The sequence below is a fragment of the Lichenostomus cassidix genome, chromosome 5, assembly GCF_008360975.1.
Source record: "Lichenostomus cassidix isolate B80296 chromosome 5, HeHo_3.0, whole genome shotgun sequence".
NCBI classification, from domain to species: domain Eukaryota; kingdom Metazoa; phylum Chordata; class Aves; order Passeriformes; family Meliphagidae; genus Lichenostomus; species Lichenostomus cassidix.
In genome coordinates, this window is record NC_139486.1 from 63311868 (window position 1) to 63338105 (window position 26238).

General features: G+C 49.8%; 2 protein-coding genes and 1 long non-coding RNA gene across 5 annotated transcripts; 1 reads left to right on the forward strand and 2 right to left on the reverse strand.

The window, feature by feature from the left end:
* Positions 1 to 155: 155 nt before the first annotated feature.
* GCHFR (GTP cyclohydrolase I feedback regulator) lies at positions 156 to 5960 on the reverse strand. The gene is made up of 3 exons (XM_085063628.1): positions 5821 to 5960; positions 4560 to 4654; positions 156 to 974 (listed from the first exon to the last, which is right to left on the reverse strand). The coding sequence occupies exons 1-3, from the start codon at positions 5854 to 5856 to the stop codon at positions 851 to 853; spliced, it is 255 nt and encodes an 84-aa protein (XP_084919754.1). The 5' UTR covers positions 5857 to 5960; the 3' UTR covers positions 156 to 850.
* RMDN3 (regulator of microtubule dynamics 3) lies at positions 4882 to 25756 on the forward strand. 3 transcript variants are annotated; one of them, XM_085063621.1, is made up of 12 exons: positions 4882 to 5515; positions 9603 to 9804; positions 10350 to 10496; positions 13771 to 14044; positions 14504 to 14606; positions 15413 to 15473; positions 21072 to 21147; positions 21952 to 22029; positions 22442 to 22540; positions 22758 to 22811; positions 23760 to 23840; positions 24529 to 25756. In XM_085063621.1, exons 1-12 carry the CDS (start codon positions 5425 to 5427, stop codon positions 24580 to 24582), a joined length of 1320 nt encoding a protein of 439 aa, XP_084919747.1. In that variant the 5' UTR covers positions 4882 to 5424; the 3' UTR covers positions 24583 to 25756. The 3 variants fall into 3 exon arrangements, with proteins under 3 accessions (XP_084919747.1, XP_084919745.1, XP_084919746.1); XM_085063619.1 differs by lacking the exon at positions 4882 to 5515 and adding an exon at positions 8362 to 8543; XM_085063620.1 differs by lacking the exon at positions 4882 to 5515 and adding an exon at positions 8362 to 8543 and having other exon boundaries at positions 13771 to 14038.
* On the reverse strand, positions 7361 to 8095 carry LOC146437123 (uncharacterized). Its single transcript, XR_014852816.1, has 2 exons — positions 7758 to 8095; positions 7361 to 7670 (listed from the first exon to the last, which is right to left on the reverse strand). It is a non-coding gene; the product is annotated as an uncharacterized LOC146437123 (long non-coding RNA).
* Positions 25757 to 26238: the final 482 nt, after the last annotated feature.

Genomic DNA, 26238 nt, shown 5'->3' on the forward strand with positions numbered 1-26238 from the left:
CCCAGAGCAGCTGCCCCGTCCTGTGGGACAGGGTGAGAGAGGTGCCATCAGAACACCAAACCTTGGAGCATTTAATCCCTGAAAGCTTGTTTGGGAGCCGTGCACCCAGAGGGATTTGACAACAGCTTTAAACAATCCACAGAAGGGCATTGGTCTCTTTGGAGCAAGGTTTTATTCATGTTACCCCCACAGCAGGAGCTATACACAGTCCCAAACATTCCAGCAGTGTTGGGATTGGAGCCTTTACCTGGAATACTCACACAACCTTTCTGTGTTATTTTGGGAAACCCGTGTGAGGCTGGGATGGCAGTCTGGGATCAGGAAGTCTGGTGGTGCTGCTGAGATGGAAATGAGCCTTGCTGCTGAGAAGAGGATTCTCGGAGCACTGGGGGTAGGTTTAGTGGTTCCCCCTTGGATTTCAGGGATGGGATGGTGTCCATGCTTGGTGTCCCTCCCTAACCTCCCTGGCCTGGGAGAAGGCATGGAACTTTCCTGGGCAGCCCGAGGAGGAGGCAGGCAGGTCTGTTACTGAGCTTCTTCCAGGGTATGCTGAATACTTGATTAAAACGTAAAAAGCTGGAATTTGCCAGACTGCCATCCCGCTGAAGGCAGAGCTGGAGCCATATGTTCCCTCTGCCTGATTCTGGGCATACCTCCCTCCCCCTGCTCTCAGGAAATGACAGGGATGGCAAAATTTCACTGGGTCCAGCTCTATCTCTATGCCATTCCTCCCCCTGCCCAAGTGCCTGAGGTCTGGGACAGGAAGGAATTAAGGGGGAAAAAGGCCACCAGTCCTATAAGACGATCTGCAGCAGGCTGTTGTCCAGGTGGAAGGCAGGATTCTCCCTGGCTATTCCCTGTGGAGGCACCAGACCAGGGTCTGGCCCACGCCAGTCATGCTGACCACGCGGAAGCCGAGGCTCTCCAGCTTGTCCAGGACCACGCGCGGAGCGTCGTTCACGTAGTACTCGCAGCTGCACCCAGGAAAGACAGGAATAAAGTGAGCTGGGGGAGGAAGAGACGGGAATTTCCTGGTGGAAGTGAGCCTGCCTTGCTCCTGACCCCTGCAAGACCAGCAGCCACAGCTGGCACAGGTGCGTGTGACATAGGGCCTTGGTTACCCCCAGGGGAAGGCGCAGCCTATGGTGCCAAACCACGGGAATCCTGTCCAGGAGGGAAGGATCAGGTTAAATGGGAGTGTGGCTCAGGGGCCAGCAGTCCAGAGTCACGTGGTGCTCAGTAACTGGGCTGGCCCTGCAGCATGGGGCTCACAGGTAAACACAGGTGAGCGTGTTTTGAACATACCCGGGAATTCACAGAGAAGGGGAATCCCAGCTAAGCAGGGAGGAATGGTTCAGGGGTTTCTAAGGAATGAAATTCCAATGTTCTGCCTCTGTCAGAGCATGTCTGTAAGCTGGGTGGATTTGGGAGACTTAGAATTTGGGGATTGGAACATGGTGCTGCCTTCAGCCAGGTGGGAAACCTTTGGAAAGTCAGTAGCCATCTGTCCTGCATGGAGGTGCCAGGTGAGGTAGAGCCCAGGCTCCTCTGCCCCAGCAGTTCCAGCAGTGCCTGGCAACTGATAATGGGATCCTTGTCCAGCTCTGATTCCCTGGTGGTTTGTGCTGGCTTTGTGCTTGGAGCAGAAGCTGTCCCACATTCCTACCCCTCGATCCCAGAAGTTTGAGGGCTGCTCCCCAGTGAGGGGACCAGACACAAACTGGGCTGAATTGGGTGGGGACAGCCGAGCTGAGCTGGCCAGTGGGACCTTTGGCACTGGATGTGCCAGCCTTTCCTTTGACATGACTTTTGGGATGAGGCCCAGTGCAGCTCAGCTGTAGCTGACTCGCAGGGCTGGCTAAGTGGATAATGACGGGCTGCAGGATCCCTAGGGATCCTGTTTGGGCACCTGAACAAAGCCTCTCCTGCTTTTCCTACTAAGAATGATAAAAAAAGATCCAAAAGCCTTTCCAAAGCTGCTCCTGCTTGGATTGTCGAGCTGTGCTGGATCTGGGAGTGCTTTAAAGCACAAAATAACTCCGAGATGTGAGAGATTTTCCAGTTTCTCAAGACAGACTGTGCTTGGCTGTAATTATAGATGTGGTGTAAAGATAATGTGCATTATTATAAGTGTCTTTGAAGTCTCTGCTTTCTCCAGGAGGGTTACCACATATCCTTCAGATTTGCAATGGGAGCTGGTAAATAGTATTCCCATTATTCAGAGGAAGTAGCAGAGGCAGGGATTTGTAAGAACCTAAAAAACAGAGTGGCTGAGGTAGAAAGCAGGCAGGAAGAGTTCCCAGGGTTTTATCACAGCTGTGTGTTGAGGGAAATGAAGATTGCACGCTGTAGGTATTGGATACGCCGCCGTCTCTGGACTGTGCATCCAGTCGGGATGGAGGGGCTGGGATACCTGCAAAGCCTTTTCTTCCAGGTAAACACCAGCAGGGAAAAGAGAAGTCATGCCAGATTGGAGGGGTGTGCTGGCCTCCCCTTGGGAGGGGTGTGCTGGCCCTGGTTAGGTTATGATCCCACCAGCTCTGCCTCCAGGTGTGCCAAACAGGAGAGCCTAGAGCTGCACCAACAGGGATGGGGCAGGAGCGTCCTCTGCACGCAGCCATTTTTAGAGATGGAGCTGCTAACCTTCTAGGGATCTCTGCCCAGCTCTCCTTTAGCCCCCTGAGGACAGCTTTGGCTATGCCTGGAGGAACAGGGACGTTGAATGTCAGCAGGTGCCTTAGCCCTCAGCTCCCAGCTCCGAAGGAAGGCGTCAGGCTGCAGTTAAGATCAAAGGATGCTGGACATACCCAGCCAGGGATTGGCTGTCCCTTGCCACATCTGGCTGTCCCATGCCACACCTGGCTGTCCCCAGGGCTCTGACCTCGGCAGGGAAGGCAGGGACCATGTCACTGCTCCCCGCACCTTGTGGGACTTAATGAGGGGCCATATGTCTGTGCAGAGCTGCGGAACAGGATCCGTGTGCTCCGTCATTACAGGGATTTTAGTGCTTCACCTTTACCTCCCAGTTTCCCGGCAGGTCTGTTCTGCTCAGGCTTTTCCTTCAGGCTCCCTGCAAGGTCATGGTTAAAATTTTGGGGCCCAAGGTGCTGCGGGAAGGGGGTTTGCAGCATCCATAGCCAGGCTCTGTTTGTGAAGGAGCTGAGGATGGAAAATCCTGCTCGGCCGCAGTGCGGATCCCAGAGCTCCCAGCCCTGGTTGGGATTCTGGAGGAGGTGGTTGGGCTCGCCCCGCTGGCACGTGGCTGTGCCCTTGGGGGTGCCAGCGGCCACATTCCAACCAGGGGACTTTCCCCCCCTCCCTGTTGCTCAGGCACACGCGGAGAGGACGTGCCGTGCCGCAGGGATGTGCCGCGGGGACACAGCGGAGATCCCAGCTGTGACACAGGCCGTGCCAAGGAGCAGGTGGAGCAAGAGGAGCTCAAAATGCTCCAGGCCACAGGGAGGAGAGAAAGGTGGCGAATCCACCAGGCAGATCCCATAGGAAGCTCGTATTCCTTGCCCCAAACAAGCAGGACGTGGTGCTTCTGTTCCTTACAGCGCTGCAGCTCCCCCACCTGCAAGGGCAGGCACCACAGAGGCATTTATCTGTCTTCGCCTTCTTTTTCCACCTAAATCCCAGGGATCCTTGCCCAAATCTCTCAGGATCCAGTTCCTTCTTGGAGGCTTTTGTGTTTCTCCCCACTCTGTCTCCTGTCCCATTGCGTAACTCCGGGCTCGGCGCGGCGGGTGGCAGCACGACGCTGGCACTGCTGCCAATCTCTGCCCACCCACGGCCTTGGGAATAGCAGCAGAGAGAGAGATCAGCCCGGCAATCCTTCCCCCTGGGAATTCGGTTGGGATGGGGGAAGGGGGGGGTGGACGACACCCTCAATACTTACATTTTATCTCCTTATTATTAAAATTTCCTGCCCCACTTGGATTTTAACACCGCAGCAACCAAGGATCCAGCCTTTGGTGTTTGCCAGGCTGGTGCTGACTAGGGGGGTTTTCCCAGCCCCATGGATGGAAGCTTGGGAAGATGTTGGGGTGAGATGCCCCTTCTGTTTAACACCTGGAACACCAGTCCTTGTCCTTTTCCTCCTTCTCCTACTCCACACCACAGCACATGGGAAGTGAAACCTTGAGCTACACTGGAGAGCGGGATGGGATGGACAGACAGGACGTACAGACTGGGCATGGCATGGCATGGCATGGCATGGCATGGCATGGCATGGCATGGCATGGCATGGCATGGCATGGGAATGAGTGGGACAGAACTAAGGGTGAGCATTCCGGGTGGCTCGGCACCAAGAAAGGCCACAGGCAGAGCAAGGCAGGGATAGCATCAAGAGAGGGAGAGGGGGGTCAGGTGCTAAAACAGGGTCAGAGCAAGGGAAAATAGAGAACCAAGTGAAGTACCAGGCAGCATTTCCTCGTTAACAGGCAGGACAAGGACACATGCGAGTCCTGGGATTAACTGTGCAGCTGGAAGGTGCTGTGGGGAATGCCAGGAGTGAAAACATTCCGCATTTTCTTGGGAAAATAAGGAGGAGGACTTACAAGTTGTTCCCCAGCGTGTTCCTCTTGGTGGCCCCCAGGATGCTCATCAGGTGGGGATCCGAGTGCTCGTCGCCCACCATGGTGGGCCCAGCCTCCTTTGGGACAGCATGGAGTGGTGAGTGACACGTGGTGACACAGCCACCCCCTGCTCCCAGCACAGCTCCAGGGAGAGCCTTCTTGGGAAGGGAATTGCCATCAGCCACCTGCCCATCCTGGGAGGGTACCTCAGCCCGGCCACTGCCGGGAAAGTGCGGTTGCTCACCCGTTCAGGGTCGGGATGGGAAGTTCCAGCCTCAGCTTGATGCCAAGTTTCAGGCTGGAAATGTTTGCTTTGTCCCTTTGGCAACGAGCAGAGTTTCCAAAGTCTCCGGAAGGGAGCCTGAGCCCTACTGCTCCAGGTTGTTCCCTCCAGTGCCACAATCCATGTGCTCCTCCCTGTACCTCATCCCCACACGTCCCCATTCCCACTCCACTGCTGCTTCCTTTGGGACATCTCCAGTGGCAACAGTAGCAATGTCCATCACCCAGCTCCCTCTCTTTGCTCATCTGCTGTTTTCTCTGTCCCCCCTTCCTGCCCCAAACCACACCGACATATCCGGGCCTTGGGAGGGATGATTGTCAGGAGAGGGAAACCCCAGAAAATGCAAGGCTGTGGGTTCCTACAAAGTCCTGCAGGATGTGGGTGCTGCCAGTGTCGGGGAGTAACGTTTTCTTTGTGGTTTATCTGATAGTGACACCCAGCAATCCCACCAGCGCTCCCGGACGGTGATCCTGGCCAGCGATCCCTGCCAGTGATCCCAACCACTGCCCAGCTCCTGTCAGCCCCAGCCACGTCCACCCTCTTGGCCGTGTTTTCCACCTTGGAATGGCAGTTTGGGGACGAGGGAAAACCAGCTGCGAGGACACGCCGAGCCGTCCCCTCGGACGTTCGTGGGATCCTGCCGCAAATTTCCCAAGCGAGTTCCCAAGTTTGCGGGAGGGGGGTTTGGGGGGAGCAGAGCCGGGCTGTGGGCACCGGTGGCTGTGCCGGACACCCCACAGCAGGCACCGGCAGCTGGGGGCACAGTCTGGCCATGCTGGGGGTGTCCCAAACCTGCATCACCCCCCTCCTGAGCAGCAGGAGGGACAGCTCATCCCGGGATGGCAGCCAGAGGCACCGGTGGCGGTCGCACCGTGGGCTGAGCTGGCTCCGCCACTCGCCCCGGTCGGTCCCTGCTCGCCCCCCGGACTTGCCCACCCCCGGGGTCCCGCCGGGACTCACCAGGCGGATTTGGGTGCTAATGAGCACGTACGGCATCTCCGCTCCGCCGTTCCCGCCGCCGCTCCAGGGGCACCGAGCCCGGGGCCGCCCCCGGTCCCGCCCCGCCGCCGCCGCCCCCGGGCAGTGGGGGGGAAAAAGGGCTCCCAAAGGGGTCAGGGGGGCTCCGCCGGGGCTGGGGAGTGAGAGGCACCCGGGGGGCTCCGACGGATCCCTCGGGGTCTTTGCTCTGCCGCCCCAACAAGGGATGGGCAGGAGGGGAAAGGCTGGATGGAGCAGGTGGAGAGAGGGGACAGAAGGTGATGGGCAAGGAAAGGATGGACCAGGAGATGGTGGACTGGGAGACAAAGGACAGGAGATGGTGGACCAGGAGATGACAGGCAGGATGGTGTAGGACAGGGAGATGGGGGACAAGGAGGTGATGGACGAGGAGATGATGGACTGGGAGACAAAGGACAGGAGATGATGAGTAGGGAAAGGATGGACCTGGAAGTGAGAGGCAGGGATGGTGGAGGACAGGGAGATGGGGGACAAGGGATGATGAATCAGGAGACAGAGGACAGGAGATGATGCTCAGGGAGGCAATAAACAAGGAGATGATGGACAGGGAGATGATGGATAAGGGAGACGAAGAAAAAGGAAATTAACAGCAGGGAGATAAAGGAGCAGGAAATGACAGCAGGGAGATGAGGACTGGGAGATGATGCAGCAGGAGCCAGACAGGTGGGGAGTCTTGGGCCCTGCAGAGCATCCCTGCTCCCACCCCACCATCTGACCAAACATTCCCCTGAAGCAGAATGTTCAGCATTACCAATGTTTTCTTTAGGAAAAATTGGTTTTTCTGTCAGCTGTTGAGTTTTTATCTGAGAACATGGGGGTTTAAATCCCTTCATGATTTGATGAGAAGCTCATTTCCTGGGACTGGGACAGGCAGAGGTGCTTTCTATCCGTTATTTATGTGTTCTTAATCATTATTAATTGTTGTTGTTATATTTATAATTATTGTTGTTGTTAATTATTATTATTGACATTGTCATTGACCCACTTGGGTTTGATGAGACACAAGAAAACCCAGAGGTTGATGGTCTCCTCTTCCTAAAACGTGTCCCACGTATCCCAATATGTCCATTTGGAGTTCTCTGTGGGATACCTCACCCCATGGGTTAAACATCAGCTTGTTTTGATCATTCCCATCCTCGGGAGAGCCTCTTCCCCAAGTCCTGGAACAACTGGGATGTTTGCTCACTGCTCTCCTGTCCCAGTGCAAACCTGTTGCCCAATGAACCATGGGGACCTTTCACCTGCTTGGGTTAGATTTTGACAGAATTCCCATAATCCATGACCCCTTTGGACCTCCACTGGGCATGTGTGGTCTGTGGTTACGCAGGGAATAATACGGATATGAAATCCAGACCTTTCCAGGAATTAAAGGAAAACTAGCCGGGATTCTGGCAGCCTGCCCAGCTCTTGGTCTGACTCTTACACAGCTCTTTCCTGGATAAAAGAATATAGTCAGGAAAAAAGAGGAAAATGAGAGCAGAGCTATACATAACATTTTAATATTGAATTTCTTGAGGAGATACCGAAATCTGGGAGGCCGCCGGAGTGCTGATGGATCTCATCCATCATCCCAAACCAGTTTATCGCCCTCTGGCTCCAAGCTGGCTGCTCCCAGCTCTTCTTGGACTGGGCTGGCTTGGAATTGCTCCCAATAATTCAGATAAAGGGAAGCAAAAGGTTCTTTGGCTCTGCCCAAATCCTGCTGTCGCCCAAGCTCCCAGGAGCAGGGAGCACGCAAAGGGCTTGGTTTTCCCTCTCCTGACTGGTGCCTTTTCCTACAGAAACCTTTGGCTCTTCCAGAAAAAGGCATTTCTAGTTTCTGTGGTTCTGGGATAAAGAGGCTTTTCTTGGGGGATCCCACCAGGAATGTAACCACCTACCACGTTTCGTGTAGAAGAGAGAATTCCATCCCCAAAGGCGTGGGATGACTGCTTGGCCATTCCTGTCTCCTTTGCCTATTCCAACTAGAATCCATTACCTCATCCCAAAAACTGGTGGCTCTGCGCCTCTGATCCCAAATTCCCATTTTTTGGGCCCATTTGTCCCGCACTGCTGGAAGCTGAACACCAAACCCAGCGGGGTTTCCTCCCATGTTCCCCCCTCGTGGAGGTGTTCGCCGCTCTGAAAGGCTGCAAGGGCGGGAGCGGAGCACCAGGTCTCTCTGGAAATCATTTTTTAGGAAAAGGGCTTGGATCCCATCTCGGGCACGCCCGCAGAGCAGGGGCAGTGCGGAGACCCGCGGGCTGTGCCCCCCGCCCAGGCCGAGTGCTGTCACCGCGCCGGGCCAGGGCCGAGATGGCGGCGGGCGCAGAGCTGGCGGCCGAGGAGGGATTTTCCCGGGGAATTCCGCGGGTTCAGCGCCTGGGGGTGGCGGCGGCGGCTGCGAGGGTGACAGCGGCGGAGGGTGACAGCGGCGGAGGGTGACAGCGGCGCGGCTCCGGTCACCGCCCGTGCCCCCCATTTGTCGCATCTGTACGTCATCGCGGCGCGCCGCGGGCGGAGCCGCGCGCCCGGAGCGGCCATGGCGGTGCCGGTGGCGGAGCCGGGCCGGGCCGGGCCCCGGCTGGGGGTGGCGCTGGCGCTGGCGGCGGGCGCCGGCATCGGCCTCGGGCTGCTCTGGGCCATGCGCCGCCGCTCCAAGGAGGCGGCGGGGCCGCCGAGCCACGGTACGAGCGGGATGGGGCGGCGGGAAAGCCGGCTTGGAGTGAGGGAAACGGGGCTGGTGTGTGCGCGGTGCAACGGGAATAGGCGGGAATGAGGCTGGAATATGCGCAGGGAGACTGGAATGAGGGAGGAATGTGGCTGGAGTTGGCGTTGGGGTTGGAGTAGAGGGAATGGAGCCGGAACTGGGGAAATGGGATTTGGGGGAATGGGGCTGGAATGGGAAGAACGGGATAGGGAGGAACGGAGGAAATGGAATGGGGATGGAGTAGAGACGAGTGGGGTTGGAATAGGGAGAATGGGGGAAATGGCGCTGGAGGAGGGGAGAATAGGGATTGAATGCGGGGAATGGGAATGGAATGGGGCAGTGGGGCTGGAATGGGGCTGGGATAGGGGGAAGTGACGTTGGGATGCTGGACTTTTAGAAATGCTGCTTCAGAACCCTGAACTTGCTGGGTGTTAGCCACGTTTTTGCAAAACTTCAGGAATAGAAAGTGAAAGCATGTTTTTCACAGTGATCATAGAATAACGGAATTCTGGAATGGTTTGCATGGGAAGGGACCTTAAAGCTCATCCAGTTCCATCCCTGCCATGAGCAGGGACACCTTCCACTATCCCAGGGTGCCCCAATGCAGATCCAGCCTGGCATGGAACACTTCCAGGGATGGGGCAGCCACAGCTTCTCTGGCCAACCTATGCCAGGGCCTCATCACCCTCACAGGGAAGAATTTCTTCCCAATATCCCATCTAAATCCCCCCTTTTCGAGTTGGGAGCTGCTCCCATTTATCCTGTGACTCCAGGCCCTTGTAAACAGTCTCTTCCCATCCTTCCTTCAGGCACTGGAAGGGACAGTTGGGTCACCCCAGAGCCTTCACTTTTCCAGGCTGTACAATCCCAATTCTCCCAGCCTTTCCCTGTAGCAGAGCTGCTCCATCCCTGTGATCAGCCTGGTGTCCCTATCAAGATGAAGCCTCACAGCCTCTGCCAGCAGAGCTGTGGTCAGGTTTCCCCCGTGGAATCCTTTCCCCTTTGGGTTTAACGACCTCCCTGTGCTCTGGTGCAGCCCAGGCTGTTCCCGGCGCGCTGCTCCCGGCGGATTCGGGTGATGGAGCCGTGCCCAGCCCCCTGCTGAGGCAGGACGAGCAGCTGCAGCTGCTGGAGCGCCTGGACTTCGTGGTGAGGAACATCGTGGAGCTGAGGAAGGAGGTGGAGGAGCTGCGCAACAGCCTCCAGCAGCTGGCAGTGGAGATCGTGGGGGAAGTCAGGTACTGCCCTTCTGTCCTGGGCTTGGCCACTCCCTGGCACGGGAAAACAGCCTCAGGATCCCAGATTGCTCAGGCTGCAAGGGACCTCCCATGGGCAGGGACACCTTCCATGATCCCAGGTTGCACCAAGCCTTGTCTAACCTGGCCTTGGATACTTCCAGGGATGGGGCAGTCATAGCTTCTCTGGGAAATCCATTCCAGTTCTGCACCACCCTCACAGGGAAAAATTCATTGCCCATATCCAACCTAAATTTTCCCTCTTCCAGTCTGAATCCGTTCTGTCACTCCAGTTCCCAATGAAGAGGCTGGATGAACATCACATCTTTGGATTCTGTATGGATTGTCCATGGATTGCACATGGAGTAGGGCTTGCTTTACCTGCAGAATACGTTAGCTCCATTTGAGTTTGTATAAACAGGAGTAAATCATCTTGTGAATCCTTTGGATATAAAGGGAATTGGGTGGAGTCTGCTGGAGAGGAGAAGGGCAATAGCAGGTATTTCACTACCAAATATTTATTTCTCTTCCTTTTTCTTTTCCTCAAGGACCCACCTGGAAGAAACCCAGCGAGTGACTCGCCGGAGGAAGTTCCCCTTCACCAGGGACAGAAGTGACTCCACAGGCTCCAGCTCCATTTATTTCACAGCCAGCTCAGGAAATGCCAACACAGATGATGGAGAGAGTGAAGGGGGGTAAGCAGAGCTCTGGGACAGATGTTTTAGGGGATTTAGTGGCACATCTGGGCAGTTTATAACATAAAAAAGGGATTTTTTTTTTTTCCCCCTCACAGTCTGTTTTAATTTGCTTTTATTACAGTGTGTTACTGCCAGGGCCAGACTCAGATCTCCAATAATCCTGACTTTCAGAGAAAGAAAATAAAAGTATATATGTATTTTTAGGATTTTTAAAGGAATAATTTGGTAGACTTGCTGAAAGAGTGCAAGTACAAATCCCAGCTGGCCGTGGAGCGAGAGAGTCTGGAAAAAAACTTTCTAGACAATATATATTATATTAATATATGTTTCATTTTTTCATACACACAAATATATGTGTATTTTAATGTGTATATAGATACACATATACATACAAATAAATATATAAATATATATACATTTTTCCAGGGCATCTGGGATGAAATGTCATTTCAAGAGAGATTTTACAGCAGTGGGAGCATTTCAGGGGGAATTTGGGCAACTAAATGACCTGTCAGCCTGTGCCAGCTGGCACTTGGCAGCAGGCATTTGTCCTCCCAGGACAAAGCACAGGGATCTGTGACTGCCCTAAACTCGTGTTTGTCTCTAACAGCTGGAGTTGGTGAGGCAGCAGGGAGCTGCTGTGGTCTCGTTGGGGCTGTAGGGCTTCATTCAGCTCAGGTGGGTGTTGGAATGAGAGGGGAATGAGGGAGGGAGTGATTCACGGTGATGTTATAGGTAACGATGCTGCAGAGCAGATTTTTAAACTGTAGAGTTGGTTCTGAAGGCAGGACTTGGATGTTTGGGGAACAGCAGATGCCCTGAGTCACAAGGGGGACAATGGTTTTGTGTAAAACTGGTGAGAAAGGGGGTTTTGTCCACACATGCCAGCCCTGGCTGTCCTCACATCATGGAAGATCCTAAGTTGTGACAGAGGGCAGCAATTCAGAGTCTCAGAAAAGGCACCTCCTGAGGGGACAAGGGTGTATTTCACTGCAAAAAGTCGTTAATTTAGTGGGAATCCAGCAGTGGTTGGAGGAGTCCTTACATTTTAATTAAAATCTGTAATTAGCTGTAATGACCAGTATGGGGATTGGTGGATCAGCAGCTCTCATCTGATTTAAAACTGGAATCTCAGGTAATGCCTTGCTCTGGTCCTACACAGAGAGGTATAATAACATCAATCTGGCCAGGACCAGCTGCCTATAGTGTGCAAAATTGTCTGTTAGGGATGTAAATGTGCTGGAAAAGTAACATTTTCAGGGTAGGAAATGTAAATTTTGGGGAGAGCTACTGAAGCTTTGGAGCAGGCACTGGGAGGAAGGAGGAGCCTGTTGCCAACAGATAAATTCCAGCCGGTTGTTCCTTGCTGACAGTTGAATTATTCCAGTGAGATTCAGAACAAAGAACCCACATTTCAGCTTTATTTTGTAAACCATGTGAGCGTGAGCAGCTTCTCCAATTTCAGACAGAATTCCCAGAAATTGTCAAGAGTTTTCAGGGGGTTTGTGCTGCTTAATTTCCCTGTATGGCTTAGGTCTTTGGGCTTCTTCACCTTCTCTTTCCATGGGCTCTGTTTTCTTTCAAGATCACCATACTAAAGGATTCCAGAGCTTTCCATCATTGTAAACTCAAAAAAACAGGCTGATAACATCTAAATCCCTTAATTTCCCTGAAAATTTCAGGTTTCCTTGTCCGTTTGAACTGGCAGATTCTCATAGGAGCTGTCTGGGAGAAAACACGGTGGTTTTTTGAGCTGAAGGACTAAAATCTTGGCAGCTGCCAGTAAAATCTTGGGGGTTAGGATGGGGAAATCAGGAAATTCGAAGAGTTTGTGTTTAGTTATTGAAAATGAGGCGGATGCCATTAATGTTAAGAAATGTAAATAAATGAGGGTTTTAATCTGAGACAGAGCTGTGCCAGTGTCACCTACCCCCTGTGTTGCATTATCCATTAACTCAGTGTCATCTCCAGCATGGCATCCTTGCATTCCTGCCTTTGCAGTGGTGAGGTTGATGCTTTATTTCTTGCCTTAAAATGTTTCAGGACAAAATGGTGAGGTTTTGAATCTCTGGGTGAGGGTTGGAGGTGGTGGTGAGGGAGCAGAGAGGGGAATTCTTGAGAATTAGGGATGGTTCTCGGGCAAGTGAAGCTTTGATAGCCAAATGTGTCTTGTTATCTGAGTGTGGGCAAAGCCTTGCCTCTGCCCCCTTCAGATAGGGGCTGTGGTCACATATCTGTGTCCCCAGACAAAGGCAGGGCCACGGGGCTGTCCCTGGGAGGAGGAATCCAGCCAGGACACAAGGGAGCACAGCTGGAAGTACCCAAGGCCCCCAGGCTGAAGGGAATTCAGTTCCAACAGAACTTTTGAAGTTCTCCTGGGCAGTTACTCACTTTAAATCAACAAAATCCACGTGTTAAAGTGCACATTTTGAAATGACTGGTTGATTTGTGCCCTCTCTCTTAAATTATTTTAAATTCCCAGCTTGGCTGCCTGGGGAGCTCAATTTTAACCATTTTCAGAAGCTTTGATCTAAGCTTTGCAGAATCACCGAGGTTGGGAGAGACCAAAGTCATGGAGTCCCACCAGCATAATCCCCCCAAACCATGTCCTGGTTTGTTTGTCTGCTTCAGCTGCTGATCATTCCCTGGCTTTTTGCACATGTGGTGAATCCTTGCTGGATTCCTTGCTCGTGGGACATAGTCCTGGTGGCTTTCCTGCTGTTCCGCAGCTTTCCAGGTGGCAGTGGGAACAGGCTGTGTAGCATTTAACGTTCAGGATGGTGGAGGCATGAGGTGTTGCCAGGACAGCTGTTGTGCCTGAAATTCCCTGGAACAGGCTAAACCCCTCAGGTTCCATTTTCACAGGGATTGCTGAAGTTCTCTTTTCTTAAAGTTAAGCCCATCTGTTTAACTGCATTGTTAAACAGTTAACAACTCTGCTTTTAGCTGCTTAATTCTCTTATATTGAAGTTAGAAGGGCTGAGAGGGAGGAGCAGCCAGGCTGTGCAGGAGAGGTGGGGACACAGAATCCTGGAATAGTTTGGGTGGGAATGGATTTAAAGCTCATCTCACTAGCCCAGGTTGCTCAAAACTGACTTGAGACTTAACTTTGTGGTCACCTTCATCCTTCAGCTTTTTGAGGGCGATACGAGAAATGAGATTGTTGGAGACACCTGGGTTGTGCAGTTTTCTCTGGGATAAGCCAAGATACAGTTCCTCTCCTGAGGAGTAGCTCCTCAAACTGATTTGGTGTTGGCTTTTTCCCCCACAGTTACACCACGGCCAATGCCGAGTCCGACTACGACCGCGAGTCGGAGCGGGAGAGCGAGGAAGGGGATGATGAAGTGAGCTGTGACACAGTGAGAACCATGCGCAGGGATTCCCTGGATCTTGTCCCCGAGGATGAAAGCCCTCTGCTCCCGGATTCCTCGCTGGAGGAGGGGCTGGGGCAGCTCCTGGAGCAGGCTGACCGCCTGCACCGTGGGGATGAGCAGGACAAGAGAGAGGGATTCCAGCTGCTCCTCAACAACAAGCTGGCGGTAAAGGTGCCTTGTTGTATTTTCCAGCACCAGGGCAGGGTCACCTTGGAGGTCAGGAGGGATTTCTTCACTCAAAGTCCACCCTGTGCCCAATCTCAAATTTGTAACCCAGCCCAGGGCACTGAATGCCACGTCCAGTCCTTCCTTGGACACCTCCAGGGGTGGGTAATCCTCCACCACCTCCCTGGACAGCCCATTCCAGTGCCTGACCACCCTTTCCATCAGGAAATTCCTCCTGGTGTCCAACCTGAACCTGTCCTGGCACAGCTTGAGGCCATTTGCCCTTGTCCTATCGCTTCTTCCCTGGGAGCAGAGCCTGACCCCCTGGCTGCCCCTCTTGCCAGGGAGTTGTGGAGAGGAAAAAGGTCCCCCTGAGCCTCCTTTGCTCCAGGCTGAGCTCCTTTCCCAGCTGCCTCAGCCACTGCTGGGGCTCCAGCACTGATGTGGGATGTGTTTCCCCTGCAGTACGCGGGGCAGCAGGAATTCCTGTGGCGCCTGGCGCGGGCGCACAGCGACATGTGGGAGCTGACGGAGGACGCGGACGAGAGGAGATCCTATGCCATCGAGGGTAAGGAATTCCCTGCCAGGCCAAAGAAAGGCTGACACTCGCCTTTACAGTGCCCCACCTGCCAGCAGGGCTGTGGATTTTTTTGGTTTTCCCTGTAATCTGGTTTTTAGGGGAATGGGAAGTGGTGGTGGGGTGGTTGGCATTTAAAAATTGTGCTTTCTGAAAGAGTAAAAATAGAACGAGACCTACGTGAAGCTGGGAAAGTTGTTTCTCAGACCTGTCATCTGTTTCTCTGTGATTATTAAAGTAAATCATAAATATAAAATAAACTGGCTGTAGCACACTGGATTTTCTGTGTTGCCAGCACATGCAGATATAAAAAAACATTTTTGAATTTGCTTTGGGGAGTCGCTTTAATTTCATTCCCTCTTCTTTTTTACCACCTCGAAGGTGTCTGCAAGGTTTTAGGTGAGTCAGAATAGAACAAAAATCATCTTTATTTCAGTTAAGATGTGCAACAAAAGGTACTGATCTAAATAAATTCTGTCCTGTTTATTATGCACATAACTAGACAGAGTTAATACTGTAGCTAATGTAAATATTCTTTTCTAGAAATCAGTGGAGCCATTTAAACATGGAATTTTAAATTTTATGTTGTCCTTTTAGCCATCACTAGGTGCTTAGTTTTCAGCTTTTTGAGTCTGCCAGTGGATAAAATTACGTATGGAATGTTTTCAAGCCAAATGCATTATCAAATTAACAAATATGTGACTTTTATGCCATTTTGTTACTCTGACAACATCAGAGAAAGCAACTGGGGGAGAAAGCAACTGAATTTCTTACCTCTGACTACTTTTTTGTTCCAGGGAAGGAAGAGTTGGAACTTGCCTTGCAGAAATGGGATCAAAGTCCTGAGTGCCACCAGTGGTATGTGACTTTTCACTTCTTGCTTTTAAAAAGCGCAGGAAAAGGACTTCAAGGTTTTTGTGAGCTGAGCTGCAGTTAGAAAAATAATAAATACAAACTCCCTAAACCTTTTTGCTGTTACTTGCACTGTGCCACACTAACACACACTGGTGATGTTTTCCATAAAAAGCCATTTTTAACAGCTTTGCTTACTGGGTGTAAGGAATAACTTGACAGACAGTAGGTTTGGTTGTGGTTATAGGAATAAATTCGAGTTTTCTTACACCAATTGAATTATGAATTTCCCTCTGAAGAGTTCTGGAGTAAAAGCTCCCAAATGGAGCTGCTTTGGGGCGAGAGGGATGTGTTTGACTCTGTCAGCCAGGCCTGGGAGGGTGGGCTTGGGGCTGTGCCAAATTCCTTATTTTCCTCTTAATTCTGGGGGAAGGAGAACCATCACTCTTGGCAGACAGGCTTTTAGAGTCTTCTGGAAGTGTTTTCTGGCACTTTAAAAATTACTCCAAAAGAGAGTTTGTGGAATGGCACAGATATTTGTGCAGATAAGGGAATGTGTTTTTCTGTTGCTCTGGGGAATTCCTCCGTGAATGGTGTTTGTCAGCACTTGCTCTGAAGGACTGACAACACTTAAATTAGAATAAAAGTGAATTTATTTTTTTAAATGAAAATTATTGGGAAAACGGATTGCTGAGCATCTTTACCAAACAAGATCTGTGCTCTTGCAATGAGTAAATTTGTTTGAAGGGTTGTTTTGAACTACTGGCATCTGAATAAATGCCTTTATCATGTTAGACTGCATTTCATCTATTGGTGATGAATTGCTGCTCTCAATCAAAGCTTTGCTAGGAAGGAGGAATTTAGGGGCAGGAAAATCTCCAGCAGATCATGGTGTTGGGCTCTGCTAGCTTAACATCTTTGAATGAATGGGGTTTAGTTGCCAGGGTGAATCTTGAAATTTGTATTTTACAAAGCAAGGTTCTACTCCAGGGTCTATTGACAGTTTTGGCTTGGAATTTCGAGTTTGGGACAATTCTTGGCCCCTCAGGCCCCTTTCCCAAACAGGGATAAGGCTCCTACACAGCTCCATCTTGCTTCCAATTCTCCAGGGCAGCTGGAGAAAGGAAACAGCAGAGTAGCATGTGGGAGGCGTGGGATTTCTTGGGAATGAATATGTAACTCCCTTTATCAGCACACGAATTACTATTTTCTGCCATGAATAGAACAGGAAATTACTCCCTTCCCCGCTCTGAGGTGGTCACAAGCTGGTTTAATTGCAGTCTTTCTTTATGCTAATTGAATTTACCCTGAGGAGAAAAAACAGCAGAGGCTTTAAAGCTTTTTTGGGGTGGATTTGATGCCTAAGCTCTCAGGAGAAGTGATCAGAGAATGTTGTTCACACTTCCTTTAATTTACAGTTTCATTTTGTCATATTTCTCTCTAAGGGTGACTAATGCCCTTGCTGAAGACCCTGATCCTTTATTATCTTCTGTCATAGGCAATAATTTATTATCTCTCACCACCCATATTGTCTTTCCAGTATTATTCCTCATAGATTTTCAGACAAAAGTGGAGGAATTTAGTGCAGGACACAAGCTGTGGGTTTGTGCTGGTGTGGTGGTCCTTTGCATTCTTTGTTCTACACACAGCAGTCAGCATCATCTTTCTCTTTCCCACTGGATCCTAAATGGGCACTTTAATAGAAATATTCCCAGTTATTTTACTGCCTTTCCACACAGGCTGTGGGACGCCTGCTGATGCAGGTCTCCTGGGCTGTGTTTTTTTCTGAGTGTGTGCATTATTTTCTGTCGATTTTCTGTTTTATCAGTTGCCTCTGATTTGTGGATCCCTACAGATGAAGTTGTGCTGGGTTTTGGTGCTTATCCATTGCCTTCTACGCTTTTTATTTCCTTCTGCTGCCCAAATAATTCCCAGTTTTTTTGTGGTGCTGAGGAAGACAGGAGGTACTTTGCCTAGAGTTATCATTGCAGAGGAAGCTTTCTCCCCTCAGTGCCTCGTTGTTGTTCAGTCATTACTGACATTTTAAAGCAACAAAGAAAGAAAAATTACTTTGGGGAAGGGAAGGATTTCTGCTGGGGAATTAGTGCTGGCTGCAACAGATTTGTGGCTGCATGGTTGGAAGGATTTGGCAGCAGGAGGAAAAATGATTTCTCAGGAATGGCAGGGAGAGCAGTAAGTGTCTGGGGCTGTGTCTGGCCTGGCTTTGGGATCTGCCCAAGCACAAAGGAGAGGCTTTTCCTGGCTCTGTTCTGAGTCAAAGCTGTGGGACAAAGCTGTCCTTGTAGTGGTTGCTGTTGGAAGCCAGCCGGTCCCAAGGGAGCCATCTCCATGCAGAACAGAGCGGGAATTTGGTCAGGGCTGCACAGGCAAGTGCAGAGGGACTGATCTGTGCCTCTGCTTCCCTTTGTGCACCACTGAGGGACAGAAATGTTGGGCATTAAATTCATTTAGTGCTTTAAGAGTGGATTTGTGTGTCAGAGGCGAGGGATTTACAGGGAATTTATTGTCTTAGTGCTTCTCTACTCCTGACTTACACTTACTTGGTTCTTACCTTGGGTTTAGACACCAAAGGGATTCCCTGCTTTGATTGTAAAAGATCTCTGAGCAGGTAGAATTTATGTCCATTTAAATTGATTTCTTCATGAGCTGAGTACAACAGACAAGCTCCTAAGTCCGTTCATGGATGGATGGATGGAAGGAAGGGGCATCAGTGGTTGCACAAACCTCTCAGAAATGATGTGAGAAGCAACTGTGCCCTTGTAGAATTCCCAGTGCATTCCCTGTGGTTGTTTGCAGCACAACATGAGGCAGCAGCTTTAGGGATCAGGAAAGGAGAGTGAGCTGTGGATTTGCCTCTGCTTCCATTCCTGCTGCTAAAAGTAATATTGGAAGTACAACCAGAGGGATTTCAGAGAAATCGGAGGGAAATGGTGTGGGTGCTGTGTCAGGAGGTGTAGTTTGAGTTGGACATTTTGCTCTGGAAATGAAGTGCTGCCTGCTGAAAGGCATCGTTGTGGATGGAGTAATGAGCTGCAGCCCCCTTGGAGTTGTTCTGTATGTCGTGGAGAAGTGGGATTGGGTTGGATGAGTCTCCAAAATGTGCCCTTTCTTCTGGAGAGTCTGGCAGTTTGGTAGAACATCTTGATCACCAGCCCTTTTCAGTTCCGTGGGTACATCTGGCTGTCTGTGGGCAGATCCTGGAATTTTGAAAAGTCACAGCATTCCGGATATGCCTGGGAGATGGCTTTAATTTAACACCTGGCAGTGCTTCAGGGTTTAACTCTTGGTGCATCACTGCCCAGATCTGGCCCATTTTGAGCCGGATTCTGGATTTATGAGCCGAGCAGTTTCTGTTCTGTAGGTGGATTAAACAGGGAATTCACTGGCAATATGCTACGGGGCAGGAGCTCCTGTAGGGATAGGTGCTAGGAGATAGTTCAGAATGTAGAGGAGGGAAAACAGCATGGAATTAGAGCTGTGTGCCCCAAACTTGTCTGCCCTGGAAGGTGAATTCAGGAATTTGAACATCCAGAATAGAGGAGCAAACACTGGTTACAGGGGATGAAAATCCCTTAAATCGTCATTTTTAATCTCTCCTGGTCCTGCACCTCCACAGTGCCTCTGGTGCCTCTCATCCCTAGGCATCCCACAGAATGAGCTGGAATAAATGGCTCCACCCTGCCAAGCTGAACAAGCAGGACAGAGAACAGCAGAAAGCAGAGCCTAAAATCCCAGAAATGCAGAGCTGTGGGTGTGAAAATCCCCAACAGTCTGGTGGTCCTGAACCTGGGATCAGCAAAGCTGGGTTGGGAAGGATCATCTTTCCTGGAAATACAGTGAAAAATCGGATCAGGAGTCTCTTTCCGTACATATATATTTTTTAGTTTATTTTATGGCACCAAAATAGGACTGAAATTTAATTTACTGCTGCTTTTATGGCTTTTTCATCAACATCTCAACAGACTGTTAAAAAACCCTGGAATTTATATTTGACATGAGACAACTGCATGATTTATTGTCTAGGAATATTTTATCTCATGATCATAGAGAATAAGCTTTTTATTGGCTTGTATTTCTCAGCCCCTGTCATGTTGTGGTTAGGGATATTTAGTCCAGGCTGATGTTTGTTGGGAAACAAACTGGAGAAGATCCTATAAATACTTATTCCATCATCTACACACAACAGAGTGCGGCAGTGGAGCTGTGAGCTTTTCCAGCTGGCAGGAAAAGATTTTTGTCCTATAACACACTAATCTGTTAACCCTTGCTATTACTGTGAAAAATAAGAATTTTAGAGCTGAACCAGAGCTTTTCCACAAGAAAATTAACAAATTAAAGGAAGAGATTTAAGGCAAAATGGTAAATTGTTCAGGAAACGCAACTTTGTGCTGTGACTTACACAGTGGAAATGGAGCAGTGAGGTGTGGGGGATTTCTGGGATTTGGTGACTCTGAGGAAAGTGTAATTGGAGATTTAAAGGTCTTCTGACATATTCCTACACATCTGCCATGCTTAATCATCCTGAGGGATGCTTTGGGATTTCGGTGTTGGTATCTGGCAGCACTGAGATGTGGGTGTAGGAAAAGGGATTTTTTTTGCATCTTTCTGCTTTTCAGCTTTATTTTTTGAAAGAATGAGCCATGTTACTTATTTTTCTAGCTGTTCCACCTAGTATTTTTTTTGAGCCAAACTTGGAGAAGGGATGGAAGTGTCCTCCATTCCCAGAGCTCTCGCCCGAGCAGGATGAGAGGCCAAACTTCCATCTACACATTCTGTCCCACTTCAGAGCTCTCTGAGTGGTTGTTTCTTGGGAAGTGATGCAGGGAGGGAGGTTTTAAATCACTGTGATGCAGGGAGGTGAGACAGGAGGGTGCAAATCCACAGGGAATTCACCTCCCTGAATTTCACGGCTCGTGCAAGAACTGATTTTGCTGGGGCTTTGCTTCTCAGGCTCACACCTCACAGTCTCCTACTGGACAAAACTAAATGGCTTTGCACTTTCAGCACTGAACATGTGTTATTCTGTTTCCCAGCTGCAGGATGTAGGTAGGTTTTCCCAGGGTTTCCCTGTAGCAGTCACTGTGCCCCGTAGTTCATTGGAGCTGCTCATAGTCTGCCTCTTGCTGGAGTGGCTTCACTCTGCTCTGTGTTCTGTCACAGTTTTCCCTGCTGAGTGGAGAAATTCCACATGTGGAAGTGTGCTGCTCCTGGATTTTAGCCATCAGTGCAGCCAGTTTGTGTGTCACACCCAACCCCTCCTGCTGCCTCATCCTTTGAGCTCATTTCTTCCTGGGTGCTAAATTTTACTGCTTATGTGTATCCCTGGGAGGGATGTGCTGTATTCCCTGTGTGAAGCTTTAATGCACTTCACAAAATCCTGGGATGGTTGGAGTTGGAAAGGACCTTAAAGCTCATCCAGTCCCACCTCCTGCCATGGGCAGGAACACCTTCCACTATCCCAGGTTGCTCCAAGCTCTGTCTGGCCTGGCTTTGGACACTCATAGATCTTCCTTCTGCAGCTGTGGACAGCAGGGAAATGTGGATTTAGTCCTGGCTGGCTCATGTAGGTGTCTCTCCATGCAGGTTCGCCATCCTTAGTGGGCAAGTGTCGGAACATGAGAGCATTCCCAAGCGCATCCAGGCTGGATATGTGTTCAAGGTGAGTGGAAAGGATGTTCTGGGCTTTTTCTAAGTATCAAACAACACTTATTTCTGCAGCAGGAAATTGGGAAAAGTAGCTCCAGTTCTTCTTAGGGAAGCGTTAGATCTCAGAGATGCCATGAGTTGGTGGTTTGGGGTGAGGAAGGTGATTCCAGCCATGCCTTTTGGGAGTTACCAGGCTGGCTCTGCAGTTTTACACACAATAATGGCAGAAAAAATAGAGTCTTGCAAATGAATTTAGGTAAAGGATGAGACTGAGAGTTTGAAACAGGGGACTATGATGTGGTGATAAGATACAGCACCAGTTTTTCTCCAGTAAGTGCCTGTGAGTAAGTGCCTGTGAGTAAGTGCCTCCAGTAAGTGCCTGCACCCTCCCAAGAGGCAGTTACTGTTTAAAGAGGATTTAATTTTCCTCAAGTTTCCCTTACTTTTATTCCTTGTATTAGTTCTATTATTTTGATGCCTTGTGGATGTTCCAGGGGAAAAGGGTGCACCTGAAACAGGCCACAGGAAATTGTTTCCCCATCAGCCTTTGGTTATGGCAAAGCTCTGGAGGAGCAGTAAAAAGCAGAGCAGCTTCTTTCGTGTGTGCATGTGCAGTAATTCCTGTTCCTGAGGCTGGAGAAATGCTGCTCTTCTGTGCTCACTGAATCCACTAAGAAAATTGGGGATCTGTAGCTGTAATTTTAGAGCTCGTGACAGTTAAATTGCAGATTTCTTCCTTTGCTTTCTCCCCCTGCTCCCGTGGATATTTGATTTCCTTTTGAGCAAGCTGTGACGTGCTGGTGATGCTTTCCCACAGGAACACATTGACAAAGCCATTGCACTGAAGCCACAGGACCCTCAGCTCTACTATCTGCTGGGCAGGTGGTGTTACCAGGTAAGAATTTGTCATCATCTCCTGGCCAGGCCTCGGCAGGGTGCAGAGCTCCAACTTCGGATTTGTAGTCCCTGCTGTTGCATGGAGGTGAAATGGTAAAGAATGGGTTAGGAAAAGCCCGAGCTGCAAACTCCTCAAACTCCTGTACTGTTCCCAGCACTTTACTCAGTAAAAACAGCCTTCCTTCCATCGTCTGAGCCATCCAAATCCCAGATGGATGGAGCTGCAAAAGCTGACTCAGGACAAGGGAAAGCAAATTGGGTTGAAATCTGTGGCTGGCTTGGATACTCCTCTGGAATATTCCAACCCTGCTGAGGTGTTTGGCTTCCTCCTGGGGTCGGGAGCAGCTCCCAGGCCCTTGTGCCCCTGCTGGTGTGGGGTGGGTCACCAGGTTGCCCTCTGCTCTCTGCAGGTTGCCCACCTGGGCTGGCTGGAGAAGAGGACAGTGTCGGCACTGTTCGAGGCTCCCCCGACAGCCACGGTGCAGGACGCTCTGCAGAACTTCCTGAGGGTAAGGAAATCTGGGAATGTGCCCAGAAAGGAGATCCCTGACCTGCACAGCTCACAGGGACACAGTGCTTTATGTGTTTATTAGGATTCTCCCTCCTGCCATCAACTTTTTTTTTTTTCCTGTAAGAGCTGCAATATGCCTGATGTAAGAATTAACTGTGTCCTTGCATATCCTAATACCTGCTCTTCCCTGGCACACTCTCCCTCTGTTCCTGTAGGTCGAGGAGCTGAGCCCAGGATTTTCCAAAGCAGGAAGAGTTTACATTGCCAAGGTAACCACTCACTTCTTGGTTGTTTAGAGGGTGAGAAATCCTTGTATTAAAAATCATCTTTGGCTGTAAAATGCTGACCAGGTGGAAAATACTCCATGCAGGAGTGAGATTTTATAAGATGATAATACTTCCTTTTGTCTTTCAAATCTCTTTAGGCCAAATTGCCTCATGCAGGGGCTTTACAATTTAAGGGTTTTGTCTTTGAGTCAGCTTGTGGAGCATCCCTGGTTTTTAACAGATGAAATTCTGTATAAAGCAGGAAGAGTGACTTGGCAGCAATGGGCTGGAGGTTTAATCCTTCCCCACCATGACTTCTGTGCTAATACAGCCAGAGAATCATGGGGAGAAGTAAAGGATAAAGTATTTCTCTTTCCCTGTCCAGATGAGAGTCTTGAGCCTTCTTGCTGCAGGATTTTAGCACCCACCTCCTCTTCCTGTGTGTATTTCATGGTCTCCAAATACCTCCAAGACTCTCTGGGCACTGAAAATCTTCCTGTTCCCAGAGGGATCGCTGTGCCTCTGCTGCTGGTCTCATGGAGAATATGTCACACCTATTTTGGGACCCGAGACTCCTGTAAATATTATTTATTACATTTTTAATGGCCATGTGCTCCCAGGAGAGAAGTTTTGTGGAGAAAATGGTGAGAGGAAGAGGGGAAATAGCAACTGGAAATCAAAACAGAGCTCTGAAAATGGTGCAAACCATGGATACACCTTAAAATGTCCAAGCAAAAACCAATCTCCTTGCCCAAAATGAAAGGGAGTCAAATATATTTGATATTCCGAGACCTGGTGGTGCTTCTGATGCTTTGTGAATGGGGGATACTGCAGGAGATGCCATTGCAAGGGGTTAACAGGCAGAAATAGCTCTTTCAGCACTTGCCCAGTTACATTTGCTGCCTGTTTTTTCCCATTTAACCCTTCTCCCATTGCCATTTCCCCTCCCAGTGCTACAGGGACCTTGGGAACACCTCAGCAGCTGTGCTGTGGATGAACCTTGCCTCAGAGCTGCCAGGCAACACCAAAGAGGTAACACTCAGCTGGGAATCTGGGATGGGCAGGGAGCAAAAATGGGTCCTGCCTCTGCTCTGCTCCAGTGAGATCTCAGCTGGATCACTGCATGTGGCTCGGGGGTCCTGAGCACAGGGAGGACATGGAGCGCATCCAGAGGAGGGACAAGGAGGTGGCTGGAGGGATGGAACAGCTCTGCAGTGAGCAAAGGCTGTGAGAATTGGGATTGTTCAGCCTGGAATAAAGAAGCTTCAGGGTGCCCTAACTGTGGCCTTGCAGTGCCTGGAGGGAACTGATAGGAAAGAGGGAGAGAGGCTATTGACAAGGACCTGGAGTGACAGGATAAGGGGAAAGGGCTTCAAACTGAAAGAGATTGTGCTTGGATCAGATATTAGGAGGAAATCCTTCCCCATGAGGGTGGGCAGGCCCTGGCACAGGGTGCCCAGAGAAGCTGTGGCTGCCCCTGGATCCCTGGCAGTGTCTAAGGCCAGGTTGGACAGAGCTTGGAGCAACCTGGGACAGTGGAAGGTGTCCCTGCCCAGGAGTTGGATAGGCTCTAAGGTCCTTTTCAACCCAAACCATTCCAAGATTCCATTATTCTATATGCTTAAAAGCTGGTTTGGGGTTGGAGAAAAAGAAGGGAAATGGTGTTCTTATTTGTTTCAGTTGAGCTGTACATTTATCTGTTCCCCTCTTGCATTTCCAGGATGCAGAAGGTGAGAAGGAACTTGAAGAGATGCGCTCAGTCTGGGAGGAATAATTTTGGAAAAACTCATCCCACTGGATACTGCAGAGACAGTAAAATTCCAAATGGATTTCATGATCCTGACAATTCTGAGTGCACTTCATGGACAAGTCACAAGAGCTTACAGGAAAACACACCCAGCAGCACATCTTGGAATTAATGGGATAAAATGGTGGTTTATTTTCCTTTGTACAGCACTGCATGTGTTTGATTTTAGGATCCCTAAAAATGTTACATTCCTAAAAATGGGGGGAATGTGGGGGTTTGTAGGTAGAGTTTGTGATATAAAAATATTTGTGGTTATATATATAGGGCAGATATTTGTGAGATAGATACTTTGTGATATAAATATGTATAATAGGTATTTTTATATGTGTGTATAAAAATATATATATTTATATATATAAATATATATATTCACATACATATTTTATATCACACACTCTGCCTCTCTGACAGCCTTGCTGGTGAGCTTCCAATTCATTCCCAAGGAAAACTTGAGCCAAATATTTTTCCTATTTATTTGTATTCTCTTTTCCTTAGTGTAATTAATTGAATCAGTTGGAATAACTGATAAATGCCTTTTGTAGATGTTAGGGGAAATCAATTTCCAAGCAGGGCAAAGGAGCTTTCCTGCACAATCCAGACTGGATTTTAAGAGGTTCTTTAGTCAAGGAAGTGAGGAATAGGGTTTTAAACTTCAGGATTTTCTCCCAGTGGTGTTTCTCTCTTCACTCACACAAGGCTGAAAACTTGTGTCCCTCCAAATTGTGCTGCTGTGCTTTAGCTGGAATAACTGAGTTTGGAAAGTAGTTACTGATCAGAGAACAGGTTACAGGAGCAGGAATATGCTTCCCTGTGATGATCTTCTACCACTGACCAGATTTATTATCTTCGAATTATCTCCTGGATTAATGAGGCGATGCTGAGGAGGTGAAGCCGACGACTGACATTTCCTCTTGCACCTCCTGGGGACCAAAGAGGAACAGGGAATTGTGCTGGACACTGACAAAGATGGGGAAGGAAAACCTGTGTTGAGGAATTCGCCAAATACTTGTCAAGGCTTTATTGGTATTCCTTAAAATTCCAATGGCAGCTACTGAACACTAATTTCTAAACGTCTGTTTCGTGCTGTGGTGGTTGTGAGGGGTGAAGTGAGGAGTGTGAGAGTAAAACATTCCTTAAATCACCTTTTTTGTCCCTTGCACTGTGATGGATTTGTTACTTCCTGAAAATAATGCTGAAGGGGAAAAGTGCAGCAAATTCCAGTGGAAAAATTTCCCGGATTGCAGATTTGGGTGCTGCAGGGCTGGGTGACAGCCTCTGGTTGGGCTCAGGGCAGGCACTGGCCATGGCACAGGGATTTGGGACTTGTGGGAGGGATGAGGGATGGTGCTGAATGGAGTGATGGCCCTGTGCTCGTGTCAGTGCAGCCATGGCCTTTGCCACCTTGTCAGGAATGTGGTGGCAGCCCTGGGAGCAGGCTGGAGGTGAGAACTGGGGCCGTGTTGGAGACTGATCCAGGTCAGGTCAATGTTTACCTGTGAGGGGGTTTGGCCCCACACATTGAGTTTAAGCAGGATCAGGGTGACAGGTGCTGCATTTTGTACACCCTGAGAGTTTATATTCCCCGGGAGATTCCCTGCCAGGATGTGGCATTGCAGGGGGCAG